Source organism: Symphalangus syndactylus, chromosome 11 (genome assembly GCF_028878055.3).
Source record: "Symphalangus syndactylus isolate Jambi chromosome 11, NHGRI_mSymSyn1-v2.1_pri, whole genome shotgun sequence".
Classification (NCBI taxonomy): Eukaryota; Metazoa; Chordata; class Mammalia; order Primates; family Hylobatidae; genus Symphalangus; species Symphalangus syndactylus.
The window spans coordinates 102980230-102995327 of NC_072433.2; the positions used below are offsets into that span (position 1 = coordinate 102980230).

At 33.9% G+C, this 15098-nt stretch overlaps 1 protein-coding gene across 10 annotated transcripts in view; it reads left to right on the forward strand.

The window, feature by feature from the left end:
• AP3S1 (adaptor related protein complex 3 subunit sigma 1) overlaps window positions 1-13231 on the forward strand; it is a 69403-nt gene extending 56172 nt beyond the window's left edge. For 4 of the 10 annotated variants that reach the window (XM_055298678.2, XM_055298680.2, XM_063612929.1 and 1 more), the window contains 2 exons: window positions 1860-1967; window positions 12514-13231. In XM_055298678.2, the coding sequence (XP_055154653.1) occupies window positions 1860-1967; window positions 12514-12642 (237 nt within the window). In that variant the 3' untranslated portion in view covers window positions 12643-13231. Of the gene's footprint in view, window positions 1-1859; window positions 1968-5781; window positions 5823-11237; window positions 11286-12513 lie in introns of those variants that run through there. The other 6 variants (XM_055298681.2, XM_055298686.2, XM_055298685.2 and 3 more) reach the window with 4 other exon arrangements.
• The last annotated feature ends 1867 nt before the right edge of the window (window positions 13232-15098 follow it).

Genomic DNA, 15098 nt, shown 5'->3' on the forward strand with positions numbered 1-15098 from the left:
TCACTGTTTTAAGTTTTTATATTTTTGTTTGTTTGCTCTTACCAACACAGTTTCATTTATCACTGTCATATGTATATCAGGCACCAGTCTCTTTTATGGTTTTCCTAACTTAATTTCTTATTCTTTCCTGCCTCTTTCAATTCTTTTATTTTCTTGCAGAACTGCAAAAATTAATGTATGTAATATGTTCTCATTTGTGTAAATTAGATATGCATATACACACGTATAACAAGTATGTGCACAGCAAGTTTTCTAGGATACCTAAGATACAGCTAGCTGATTAGCTTTGGATAAAGGGACTAAATAACAGATGCAGAGTGTGGTAGGGACTATTGTTGTTCATACATAAGTTTCTGTATGAACTTTTAGTCATTTGCCTATATTCTGTTTTTTTTTTTTTTTTAAGTTACGGTAGTTTTCAAAACACTGTGATGTCTGGTTTGGTTTGGTTGTCTAGGAAAATTAATTTATATAAATTTTGTCTTCCAAATTTGTGCATGAGGTGTCCATGTTTCCAAAGTGAAAAACAGTAAATAATGATGACTCTTTTTTTTTTTTTTTTTTGAGACAGGGTCTCACTATGTTGCCCAGGCTAGAGTGCAGTAGTGTGATTTCAGCTCACTGCACTCTCCACTTCCCGGGCTCAGGCAGTCCTCCTGGGTCAGCCTCCCGAGTAGCTGGAAGTACAGACGTGAGGCACTATGCCTGGCTAATTTTCTGCATTTTTTGTAAAGACAGGGTTTTGCCATATTGCCAGTGATCTGTCCACCTTGTCCTCCCAAAGTGTTGGGATTACAGGTGTGAGCCACCATACCCAGCCTCCAGGGATATTTTTAAAATTATGAATAAATTTGCATGAAATCTTACAAAGAAATTTAAATTGAGTAATATATATTTAACTCCTAAAAAGAGTTTCTTGAAAAAAAAATTACCTTATAATACCCAGTGGTTCTATGCTAAGCACTTACATAAGTTATTTGTTTAATTGTTATGGTAATCCTAGGAGGTGCCTATATTATTTCTGTCTCTCGTAAATAAAGTAACAGACTCAGAGAGCTGAAGTAACTGCTCAAGGGCTACAAGTAATAAGTGGTAGAGTCAGTATTCATACTTATCTAATTTTGGAGTCTCCCTTTCTAACCTTACCACATTATTTTAAAAAAATTATAGCAGAGTAGATTCTTCTGTGAAATGTAATTCAGCTCTGAACTGTTGATTTTTTGATCCAGTAATACCTTATGAAAAGACATGAAGTTACATTTTTACTCCCCAATGGAAGACATCATTTTTAGTCATTGTAAGATGTATTTATTAGAAGAAATCTGAATATTACATGTGTAGAGGGTTTGGGGGTAAAAGTACCCACAATTTAAAAAATTCTACCTTTTTCCAATCTAAAGCCTGTTAGAAGTACTGTACTACATTGCTTCATTAAGTACTATGAGTGTAAAATAACAACTTAATTATTGTTGGCTAAGAATCTGGCATAAAAGGCCCTTATAAATCATATTTTAGTATTAAGCTTCACATAATAATAATAATGGTAGTTAATGTTTACTAGTCATTTACTTTGTTTTGAGTACTGCGTCGGATTACCTTGTTTATTCCTTTCAACCGTCCTATGAAGGTAGTACTATTGTTTTTGTTTTATAGCCCATTCAGCTCAGACTTAAGGAGGTTATATAACTGCCTAGGGCTTCACAGTAGTGATGAAAGTGGATTATGAGCCCTTACTCCAAGTTGTTTTTACCGCTCATACTTTTAACATAGACAAAGTGGTATTTGAAACAAAAAGTGAATCATGAAACTTCTTTTTAGTGAATTTTCTTTATGGGTATATATTCTTTTATTCCCTTTAGGTTCACAATATTCTTGCAGAAATGGTGATGGGGGGAATGGTATTGGAGACAAATATGAATGAGATTGTTACACAAATTGATGCACAAAATAAGCTGGAAAAATCTGAGGTAAGAATGGAAAATGCTGTAGTTAAGGAAGGTTCTAAGCATGATGACAGATTACGCATGATTTGTAGTTTTCACTGTTTGTCCTTCAGTATCACCCTTTAGGTTCAGCCGTTATGCTTATTAAGTTTTTAAGAAATGGAATATACACATATTAGTATGCTAAAGGTTCTGTGACTATTATCTACCAAACAGCTTTGTGTATTCTTCTTTTAGCCACAGTCATAGCTGCCTTGGGTAATAAGCACAATTCCAAATCTTATTGCTTAAAAGAATTATCTGAATAATGGAATCTAATATTTGCTTTGTAAAACTTCAGTCAGTAATTATCAAGGAAATCTAATATTTTAAAGATATATAAATTTTGTGTTACAAAACTACTTCTGGAAAGGGAAAGGACAGGAAATGGAATTCTTACAAGGAAGTAAGTAATGTTTCAAGTTACTAATAAATGCCTAGCATGTTTGAGTTCACATTCAAAAAAGAAATTCAATACCTTAATCTTTTAATTCTAGATCTTTCCCTAAGATTTCACTGACAAGTTAGTTAAGTCACATATTTTAGACATTAGTACATATATATCCATGGTCTTTATTGCATTCTATAAGATCGGTTTGTTATACTTAGCTAACTTTCTGCTGTTAGATTCAACCTTAGATTGGATAAATGAGAAACAACCAGCACTTTAGCATTGTATAAAACCCTACTTCAGAATTTTAGTGTCTCTTCCCTTAAGCACGAGTCTGAATATCAGTAGCAGGTGCTATAGCTGAGCCACACGGGTTCACATTATTTTGGTTGTTTATTACCCTAGCAGAGGTTTAGAAAGATCAATAGTTTTATCATTTGAGGTCAGGAGTTCGAGACTAGCCTGGCTAACATGGTGAAACCCCGTCTGTACTAAAAAAATAAAAATAAAAATAAATAAATTAGCTGGGCACGTAGAGCGCACCTGTAATCCCAGCTACTCAGGAGGCTGAGGCACAAGAATCACTTGAACCCCGGAGGTGGAGGTTGCAGTGAGCTGAGATCACGTCACTGTACTCCTGGGCAACAGAGTAAAACTTCATCTCAAAAAAAAAAAAAAGAAAGATCAATAATTTTAATATCTCATTCACCACCCAACTTGTTTGAGGATACTTTTACATTTGGTATTTGCAGTCATAACTCAGATTGGAAAAAACAAACTTTATTTTTATAATTATTAGTGTTAAGCTCAGATGTTTCGTTGATTTAAAGTAAATATTACTATGAAAGCATCAAGGTATTAAAAATACACTGGCATTAATTTACAACAGGTGAGTTCTGAAAAATTTTACCTTGTTGGCATTTTGAAGGATCAGTTTAACTCAATTCTGTGTCCATTTTAATTGAAGAAAACACAGGATGAAGAATAAACCTCAAATCTAGAAACAGTTGAAGCTTATAAAACATTTTCCAATGTTCTGTTTTAAATTTAAAATAGTCTTGCATTTTTCTTTATGTCAATTTCCCATTCCTGTTGGTTTCCCAAAGGAGAAGTTTATAATGGTGATTTAGAGCTAAGATTATCTCGACTAACTATATGTTTTGTTTGTCCTATAGCCAATTTTTAAAATATTGGCTTTTGAAAGTAGAAAATGTAAACTAGGTTAATAGACAAAATTTTGTTTTAGGACAAGGAAAAAGACTCATAATGTAATATAACTGACTTGCAATATATTATTTATTAAAGAAAAGATTATTATAAACCCTGAGCTATTGCTTTTAAAGTTTTAAAAGAACTTAAAATGTGTGTCATTTGTTAAACATTGCTTTGCAAAACTGTATGGTTATAGATTTTAAATGCCAAGGGACAAACAGTGATGCAATCCTTTAATAACTGGTATAATGAATGAGTATCTAGTAATTTGTGAATTCTGTATAATCATCTGTAAAAAATATTGACCAGTTGTCTGGAATTTTCACCTTTGCAGGTAGTTAAGTCCTTTTCATTGGTGGTGGTCCTTCTTTTTCTTCTGCTACTTAACACATTTATGCCTGGTGTTCCATTATTGGAATGCTAAGCTTGTGGGAGTTATTTATATCCTACTGCTCAAGGTCATCCCCAAGGTCTGATTTTTCACAAAAAAAAGTTGGCAACCTCCGGCATAAATGGGTTAATGTGCTATATTGACAAAAGTCATGAAGGACCTGTAATTATTGCATAATGGGTATTTGCTTTTTGATTATTGAATAAAACTTCGTTAATGAGGCAATTTTTTCTTATCTATAAAGAGCAGTAAAATGCGTAATTTACATTTCAATGGAAATAGTTATAAGAATACTATAACTTAAAATCTATTCACAGAAATAATGCTATTTAAAATAGTTTAGAATACTGGTAATTACTTCTATTATTCATTCCCTGATCATCTTGCATCATACATAATTGTTATCTGGTACCAAATTAGTTTCTCTTTTTTTTTGTCTTTTACAAGAAAGTATGTTTTAAGTCTGATTGGGGATAAACTACAAAATTATATATTTTCTATACATGTAACGTCTGCTAATATTTTAGTTATGAAATCGGATTTCAAGTCAAAGTGAGGCCGTTTAGTCCTGATCATCTTTTTAAAACAGCACTGAAAATCATGAAGACTAATTTTTCATAGCTTTTGTATATTTTAAGTATGTTTGAAAGGCTTCTACCTTTATTCCAGACACATTGAAATGTCAAAAGCTTTCATATGTTTCGTGTCCATGTTACTTCAATTGGTTAAATTTACCAGAGATACTACTCTGCAGAATGAAACAAAATTACTTGAAAGCAAAGTATAAACTTTTACTAATCTTCTTACTAAATTTCAGTTAAAATTTATTATATAAGCACAAACTTAAAGACTTGTTTGGCTGGGCGCAGTGGCTCATGCCTGTAATCCCAGCGCTTTGGGATCACTCAGGTGATCTGCTCACCTGAGGTCAGGAGTTTGAGACCAGCCTGGGAAATACGGTGAAATCCCGTCTCTACTAAAAATACAAAAAAATTATCCAGGCATGGTGGCACTTGCCTGTAATCCTAGTTGCTCTGGAGCCTGAGGCGCAAGAATCGCCCGAATCTGGGAGGCGGAGGTTGCAGTGAGCCAAGATTACACCACTGCACTCCAGCCTGGATGACAGAGTAAGACTCTGTCTCAAAAACAAACACACAAAAAAAGACTTGTTTAAAATCGAGAATGTCATGATTGATGAAAAGAACTGGTTATCAGTATTTTTAAAAATCATTTAAGTAATATCTTAGGAACATCATTTATATTTAAAAATCAGTCTGGGTATAATTAAGACACAGCTTTTTAAACAAAACATGCATTTATCTAGGGGCCTTTGTCAGAAATCAAAGCTTTTATTGTGTTGGTCTAAAGTTAGTACATTTCTGATAGTGGAAAAAAGTGAACCAGTTTAATTCCCAATACCTAGACAGGTAGAAGCAAAGCTCTCCGAGATCCTAAAAGAGAGAAGCAAAGATACACTCTGAATGTATTTCCATCTATTCTGTTTTGATAGAAAAATGGTTTACTGTAACATTGGAATATTGGGAGAGGAGGGTTTAAGCTGGGAGGTTGATGGGATTCGGGGGAAGTATAAGAGGCACTGAGGAGCCTGCCTAAGGATAAAAGGACTCCCTGGGGGTGGAGGTAGAGGGGTGGGGTTGGGGAGATCTGTTAGCTTTTATGGATTTCATGTTATTCTTAAGATGGATAAATGGGTCTGAATTTAGTCACTACTTTTTGAAAGTCAGTCCTCTTTTTTTTCCGAATATCCTGATCTTTCTAGCTCTTTCCATTCTTCTCTCTTACAGACCTTTATCTTTCAGTCTCCCAGACAGGACAGGTAGACAAGGTATTGCTGACTTTGAGAAATATGTACTATAACAAAGGGAAAGCAAAATGATGTCAAAGGCAATTAATTATTTAGGCCAGACTCAAAAATTCTTTGTGTTAATAAACCCATATAGTCCCTGTAGCCTATTTTCCATTCTAGTTTCTCCTTGTAGTTTCTTCATCTTTTATTGGACTTAGTGTATTTTACTAGTATATCATTGATGTCATGTTTGTTCTGTTTTGTCTGCCTGCATTGTAAAAGGAAAGTTTAAATTTTTTTTAAACATTGTCATCTAACTGACAAATTGCATTTGCAGAAATGACAATTTACTTTGTATATAAAAACGTAAAATTTATTTTGAGCATTATATAGCAGAACCAATCTTAATTTAACTCTCACAGATTTGTTTTTTTTTCCATCTCTAAATTAGGATTCTAACATAAAATTGCCTGCTGGGTTTTGGAAGCTGTGAATTTAAAAACCAAAAGCTGAACCTTCAGAGTTTTGCATACAAAATGGGAAGCAGTGAAGGCTTAGAATAGTGACTGTTAAATAGTACTTTTTCCCCTCAAGTGGTTTTCAGTTCCAAAGTCTTAACAGAATTGCTTTTACAGTTTTGACCTGCAGGTACATATTAGATCAGAAAATAAGATCAGAAATCTTATAAAACTTGACTGTATTTCAAACTTGAATGCTCGAAAAATGGAATTAAATATATTGACCAAAATACAATGGGTTTTCATTGTAGCAAACCTTCTGACATCCAAACATGTCATAATCAGAATCAATAAAAATATATTAATGTTTTAGTATTGAATAAAAAACCCTGAATATTTTTGCAAAGCGTATTGGCATATATTGGAAATGTTTTTAATAGACCTCTAGTTTTACAAAACTAATTTTTCTTCTGATATTTCCTTTACGTTTTTTCACACCATAAATTAACTATGTGAATTACTTTTTTAAAAGTTCCATGTACGTGGTGATGAGCAACTAACTCTTTTGTGTAAAACCATGTAAGCAAAAGAAATGTTTATAAGGTCTCTGATTGAAAATTTCAAAATACGGCCGGGCGCGGTGGCTCACGCTTGTAATCCCAGCACTTTGGGAGGCCGAGGTGGGCGGATCACGAGCTCAGGAGATCGAGACCACGGTGAAACCCCGTCTCTACTAAAAATACAAAAAAAATTAGCCGCGGGTGGTGACGGGCGCATGTAGTCCCAGCTACTTGGAGAGGCTGAGGCAGGAGAATGGCGTGAACCCGGGAGGCGGAGCTTGCAGTGAGCCGAGATCGCGCTACTGCACTCCAGCCTGGGCGACAGAGCAACACTCTGTCAAAAAAAAAAAAAAAAAAAAAAAAAAATTCAAAATAGAAGTAATTTATTGAGTCCTATGGAGGAAAAAATGTATAAACTTACGAAGTTAGATTATGCACTTACTAATTAGAAAAACATCACTGAGAATTGATGATTGTGATGATATCAGAAAGCATTGCCTTTTAGCCACTAAATTTTTACTTACTCTCTGCATGTATTTGAGAAGTAACAGCATACAGGTGGCTTTATAGTATCTTATTTTGAGATTGTGGGCTATATCACAAAACTGGGGTACCATTTCTGGTCCCTCTATCCATGTTATTTTTTCCCTAGTATAGAGAATACATAGTAGTCTCATACTCACCATTGGTCAAAATTATTGCCAGTTTCAAGTTTCTGTTTTCAAAGAGGAGAGAATAAGAAAAGTGGCTCTAAGATACCGATGTTGGAAGGTCAGCTCATGAGTTGGTTCTGCCTCTCTACCTTGACGTACACATTTGTCTTGTACTTCTACAAAATTATGGTGAGAACCGTTGAGGTCACTTGTAATGGTCAAAACTAGTCATAATAAATCCATGAAAGTCATTAGTCTGCTCTCTTTTTTTCATGCAGGCAAGTCCTATGTTTGAAATTAAAGCTATAATTGAAGATAATCCGTACAAAATGACTAATAATTTGGAAGGTTTTTTAAATTTTTGAACATTCTAATTTTGTTAAAACTGTAAAACACCATAGTTATTGCTCACTAGAGAATTGTCATGAGCTTATCTAAATGTTTATAATTGCAGTATTAAAGCACTGCCATTAAAACAAAGAACAAGCCTATTATATACCCCTAGATTAAAAGTTATTCTACCTCATATTGAGAAATTTTTTAAACTATTGACATTTTCTTTTTTGCTCAAAAACATGCTTTCAAAATCTGCCATTATTTTGTTAATGATTTTGAGTCTGAAACCATTTAATATTGTGTTTATTAATGTTGGTGTTCTTTCACTTTGCTGTTAGGTCAAAATTATGAATGTGCATATAGCAACTTCCAGCAGGAAGGGTGGGTAAAGGTTTTAATATGTACAAATTGTTCCAACTACCATCTTATTATGCTGTGTTTCAAACTTAAAAAAAAAAGATATTTTAAGATGGTAGGATGGTATTTTATGTCTTAGATGAAATAAATAACAAGATTACTATATTACTTTCCTTTTCCCTTCAAGAAAGTTGATTGTTTATTGCATGAGGAAAAGGGAGCTTTCAGGGTCTTTGAAATATATTTTAGTAATGCTGCTTTTTCAGTTTTGCTTGCACATATTTTGTTTATTTTTGGGTCTGGCAATTTAAAAACAAAATCAAAAACAAATCATATCCATCCATTACTATCTTTGTGATTCAAGTGCTTGAAATTTCCAAGAGTATGTCTGTATAAGTCTTTATCTGTTTGGCCTCATTTTGGTATACTTGCAGACTTCATTTTGTTTTCTTTCTCTTAATTCTGTTAATTTATTTAATCTCATGGGAGAGAAAACATGATCATTCCTTTATATACTGTACTTCATTCTTTCATCCAGTTCATATTCTTAACTGCTTTAGATTCATATATTTGCTTTTATTGGTGTAGTCGCTGCAGTTTTACCTGCCATGGTGGTGCTCAAGTATAACATAGATGGAAACAAGTTATTTCTCCAGTAGAATTTCATTCTTTTTATTTCTGCTATGTGTCAACTACATAATCTTAAATCTTCAAGAACTATGTTGTACTGTCAGAAATATCTTACTTTTACGTTTAAAAATGTATTTACAGTAATCCCCCCTTACCTGTGTTGGGTACATTCCAAAACCCCCAGTGGATGCCTGAAACTGTGGATACTACTGAACCTTATATATGCTATGTTTTTTCCTATACATATATACATACGATAAAAATTAATTTATAAAATAGGCACAGTGAGAGATTAACAACTAATAATAAAAGAGAACAGTTATAACAGTATAATGCAATAAAAGCCATGTGAGACCAGGCGCACTGGCTCACACCTATAATACCAACACTTTGAGAGGCCAAGGCAGAAGACTCACTTGAGGCCAGGAATTTGAGCCAGTCTGGGCAACACAGTGAGACCCCGTCTCTACAAGTGTATATTTTTTACATTAGCTAGGCATGGTGGGATACACCTGTAGTTCTAACTATTCAGGAGACAGATGGGAAGATCACTTGAGCCCAGGAGTTCGAGGCTGCAGTGAGCCATGATTGCATCACTCACTCCACCCTGGGTGACAGAGTGAGACCCTGTCTCTAAAAAAAAAAAAAAAAAAAGTGGGGGGGGTTATGTGATTGAGGCCTTTCTCTATCACAATATTGTACTGTACACAGCTGTTTTCAGACCACAGTTAACCACGGGTAAATAAAACCATGGAAAGCAAAATTGCAGGTAAGGGGGGACTACTGTACTGCTAACAAGTCAAGTAAACAATTTCTGTAAGTTTTAGCATTGAAAAGTTAAGTGTTAGTAAAAGTTATTTTGTTGCTTTGAATGTATCTTACTGGAAAAAAAAAATCTTAACCAAGATGAAAATTACTTCATACCTCCGTGTCAGCAAACTGATTCCCTAATGGAAAGTTACTTTGCATTTTATGTTTTAATAAAAATGTTTCAGGCACCACTTTCATGAATGTCTGAAAATGAAATTTGTTTTATAGCCATTCTGGTGTTGACTGAGTGACATAAAGTCTTTTTTTTTTTAGCCCTAAATTTTTATATATAAACATTGCTAGCTGGTTTAAACATCTATTGATCAATTGTCCTTATCATATTTTCTCACATTTTATATTTTGCATAATATGATTTCTTTTTAAAACGTTAGTTTAATTAAAACTTAAAGTACATATTACAATTTTAAATTTTCCTACCATTTAAATTCATGGCATACTACACAAAAGTATTGAACATGCTTGAGAAATAATTTGATTCTCCTAATTCATTTGCGTGTTCTGAATAGTTCCCATCTTTTGCATGTCTATGGCTTGCTGCTTATGTTTAGAAGAATTGTAGTTTGTTGTACTTAGAAACTTCTTTTCGTTTTACATATTAAGCACAAATATGCTATTTAAATCAATTGCTATATTGACTTTATGTATTCTCGTTAGCAGCCAACAGTCGACACCATCTTTGGTCACAAAGATACAACTCAATCTAATGAAATTTAACAGGATGCGTTTTTAAATTTTTTTTATTTTTTTATTTTTTGCTTTAGTTTAGCTGTTCATGGTACAGGATATTATGGAAAAGAGAGCTTCATGTACATTTAATACTGAAAACATTATGTTTACTATTTATAAGTGTAAACCATAGTGTCCAATAAAATACGCAGATACACACACACGCACACACAGTTTCTCTCGCAATAAAATCCCTTAATAATTCACGTCTTTAAAATATTTATACTCAAATATTTTGTCAATACTTTTCTATAGTCAGTTCATCATTTGTCTTCTTTATGGAAATTCCAAAGTAAAAATAGTGGCCAATTGGTCTTTTAACTAGAAAAATTACAAAATCCTCCTGTCTAAAAAATGATACTACCTCCAGGATGTCTGCAATTTTGTAAATTTTTCTTCCTTAGTAGACAACATACTTCCTGGTAAAAGAAAGCCAAAAGATGATAAACCTCTTTGAATTGAATTCTTCTTTGATCCCAACCCACTGTAAATTTTCGTAGCTAGACCTTTAACGTGAAATGATCAAATTAAAGACCCTTTCAGATATTATACATGCTGCCTTAATTATTATTTAGTTGTATCTCCAATATCTCTGGGGGAGCAGGAAGGAAGGGGGGATAACAAAAACTTCATTGCTTCAGGTAGGTATAAGTATAGAGGTCAATCACATTTTTAGTTGTACATCAAAAATAACTAATATCCATTAAATTATAAAAATTCTCCAGCCCTATTCAATATTTAATTGGGTATGGAGTTATTCATTTGTATCACCCTTATCATTGCCTGTGTAGAATATACTTATTATTAATACTATTCTACTAATTTTTCTATTATTTCCAATTCTGAATTGATAATCCATGACTTTTATTTCATTGCTTAACAATGTTTGTATCCTTTATTTAGCAAATAGTTTACACTGGCCTATTTTGTATCAGTCAAGATTTTTCTCAGGTAACAGCTTTATTATTATTTTTATTTTAATTAACAAAGGTAGGATTACATAAGAAAAGAAAACTAAAATTATGAAAAGGGACCTTAAAGCTAGTGTTTCTAATTTTATGGACATTGCCTTATATAATCTAATCAAAGTGGAAGATTCGTTTTTGTCGTCTATTTTTGTACAAAATGATGCCACTGAACTCAGATGTCTTTGTTGACTTTGCTTTATTACATAGCCTGAATAAAAAGTAATGAAATGTAGTTGGTATATAAATTAAACCTCAAATATGAAGGCTGTTAATGTAGGTGAGAAAAATGATATATATGCATTTTTCTTTTATTTGTAAGCATATTTTCTTTTAAAATTATTTCACAAATTACAAATGTTCCTACTAATAGGAAAGCCAAATATTATGCAGTAGTGGTACTTACTGGAAATTTTAGAATTCATTTATTTATATTTACTACCTCTTGCATTTATGCTTTTCTTTCTCTAAATTTGTAAGCTGTAAGCTGAATATATGTTCCTGAATCTATGCTATATGACAAAACATTTTTAATCATTATATTTTTACTAATGCATCAAAGGGTTGGAATGATCCCGTTCGTGTAGTTTCATCTTTAGGCAGAACTATATTCTTTGGATTGAGGCTTTATTTAAAAGCCTATTTTTTTAATGTCCTAGAACTTTCTTAGAAAAGTTTAAAAGAGCCCTCACAATTTAAAAAACTAATTTTATTGTTTTAAAATGTTTTAAGGGTTTATCCCGAAGTAAAGAAATTAAACAAGCATGATCTATTACTTGCAATTTTTATTTCACAGCACATATTGGTAATAAATGCCATTTTAAAAGCAAAAGAAAATCTATCACAATCATTGCAAGAGATATTTAATAAGGAAACTAATGTAAATCATGCTTCATGCTATATGTCAGTTAAATCAAGATGTAGGTGAAGATTTAGGTTTTATGTGAATATTATGTGGTAGTGCACATTAATTTGTATTTAAATCTTTACATTGTTATCATCGCATGTGTTCACTGTATTTTTTAATGTGTCACTGTTTTCTCTTTATAGATTAGTATTTCAAAGTAACCATTCCATACAAATTCAAACTACCATCTGGTCCCTAAGCTTGTTATATGAAAATCTTTTATCATTGTCTTCCATTGTAAGTGTTTTATGATGAGCTACACCTGAGTTGTACATTTTCTTTTTCTTTTATTTGCTTCTGTATACAGGCTGGCTTAGCGGGAGCTCCAGCCCGTGCTGTATCAGCTGTAAAGAATATGAATCTTCCTGAGATCCCAAGAAATATTAACATTGGTGACATCAGTATAAAAGTGCCAAACCTGCCCTCTTTTAAATAAAAATGTAAAAAGGCCACTCCCAGGTAAAATCCAGGGGGAAGAGTCATCTAAGTTTACCATGCAGTTGTTTACCAAAAATAGAGGAGGAGAGTCTTAACTTTTGCTCTTGGATTTAAGTCAAGGTACTGTATAGAAGTTGTGTAAAATCAGTATGAAAGTTCAATGTTGCTTTTCTTGCTCAGTGATTTTAAAGAAATTGAGTAGTCCTATGTGATTTTTTTTTTCTTTTCTAAACTGCATTCCTGTGCCCACCTACGGCATGCCTCTATGTATTGGCTACTACGGTGTTTTAAAAAGTGTTTCAGATATTTCTCTAATTATGTACAACCTAAAATGTTGGTGTTTTGTATGGATCACAAGTGCAGCATTCCTTAATTCCTTCTGCTATTTGTCACACAATTGTTATTTAAAGAACCAAGTATGTATTGCATGAAAACATTATGACTTTTTTCTCTTAGTTTAAATAAACTCCAAGGTAAATGGACTTCTAAAGCACCTTTCTGTTTGCCTGATATCTACTTTAGCAATAATTTTTTTTACAACCCTCTGACTCAACAAAGTAAATAAAAGTATATTTTATCACTATTAAGCAGCTGTTAATGTCAATTTATTTTATACTCATGTTTTTAATATTCAGAAACTCAGTAAATTATTCTGAAACTCAATTATTTCACAAATCAAGAGCAGTGTATCTTAGGCATATTGCGCAAGATGAGATCTGGAGTGGGGTGCGAAAATCTTTGTAAAATGTTATTGAGAAAATGTAAAATCTTTTTTATACAAATAGCTTTAAGCCTTGCCTCTTGTTCCTTCTTGCCCAGATGGTAAAAAATAATTTCAGCAAATACCTAATTGATTTTGAATACAAAAACCCTTGGGGCTGTACTAGTCTGTTTCATCCTAAAGTTAAACTAATGTTAAGTCCTAACACTCACATATTCTAGTTTCTTATAACTGGCCTACATTTTATTTGGTCTTCCATGAACTGTGAGTGAGGTTACTTTTCCAGTTAGACTAAGGTTTTCCTTACAGTTCTAGTTCTCCTTCCTCAAATGTTCTCTTTGAAACACTTCCATAGACTTGCAACATGTATGAATTTTACTCCAACAACCCTAAGATATAAGAAAAGTTACTTTATTGTTTTCTGAATAAAATTAGTCTGTCTCTAAGCTCTCCAGCGTGTTAGGGTAGCAGGAACTGTAATCTGTGATTATTGGGATTTCCATCAGCTCAGAGATAAGAAAAAGTCCTAGAGAAAGGTTATGCAAAGTAGAGCATTTCAGGAGGTCCCTGGTCTTTAGTCATTTGACAATGTTTAATAAGTGTTTACTGTGCGCCCCCAAGTCCCTGTCTTTTTTTTTTTTTTTTTTTTGAGATGGAGTCTCGCTCTGTCGCCCAGGCTGGAGTGCAGTGTGCAGCGCAATCTCGGCTCACTGCAAGCTCTGCCTCCTGGGTTCATGCCATTTTCCTGCCTCAGCCTCCCGAGTAGCTGGGACTACAGGCACACGCCACCACGCCCAGCTAATTTTTTGTATTTTTAGTAGAGATGGGGTTTCACCATGTTAGCCAGGAAGGTCTTAATCTCCTGACCTTGTGATACGCCCGCTTCAGCCTCCCAAAGTCCTGCGATTACTGGCGTGAGCCACCGCGCCCGGCCATCTGTGTCTTTATGGAGCAATATCAGTAACACAGAGTGCCTAGCAGTACCCCCTCCCCTCACCACCACCCCACCCTTTTCCTTTTCTCTTTGTTTTTGGGGAAACAAATTATAGGAAGGTTGAGTGTTGGTTTGGTTAGGATATGCCAAAATTAGGGAAACCTCTGGGCCAGACCGTATTTTAACTTCAAGAAACAGTCAAAAGTGTGTTTTATCTCCCATTATATTCTATCAAATAGAATGCCCCAATAACCAACCATCCTTCCTCCCCTTCCATTCTCTCATCTCCTCTCTCTCCCTCTTTTCTTTCCTGCAGCAAATACTTAGCATTAGCTATGTACCAGGCATTGTTCTGGGTACTAGGATAAAGCAGGGAACAAACTAGATTCTGTTGGGACATAAATTCATGTGTGGTGAAACAATAAATGTATGATATGTCAGGAGGTGATAAGTGCTATGGATAAAAGTAAACCTGCGTAAAAGATAGGGAGTAGTAGGGTTAGGGGGTAGGAGCTGGGCTGTTGCTATGATTTATAGAATAGGTAGGAGGAGGCATCTCTGATGAAGAAACATTTGAACAAAAACCTGAAGGAGATAAGGAAGGCATCATGGGAAATTGTGGAGCAAGAGTAAATCCACATAGCAAGTAGCAGATGGCAGGGCCCAGAGGCAGGGGCGTGCTTGGGATGTTTGAGAAACAGCAAGGAGCCAATAGCAAAATGGGCAAGAGGGAGAGTGAGCTCTTTAATGTTCCTATTGTCCATCTCTCACAATGTTTATTCATGGGCAATACACAATA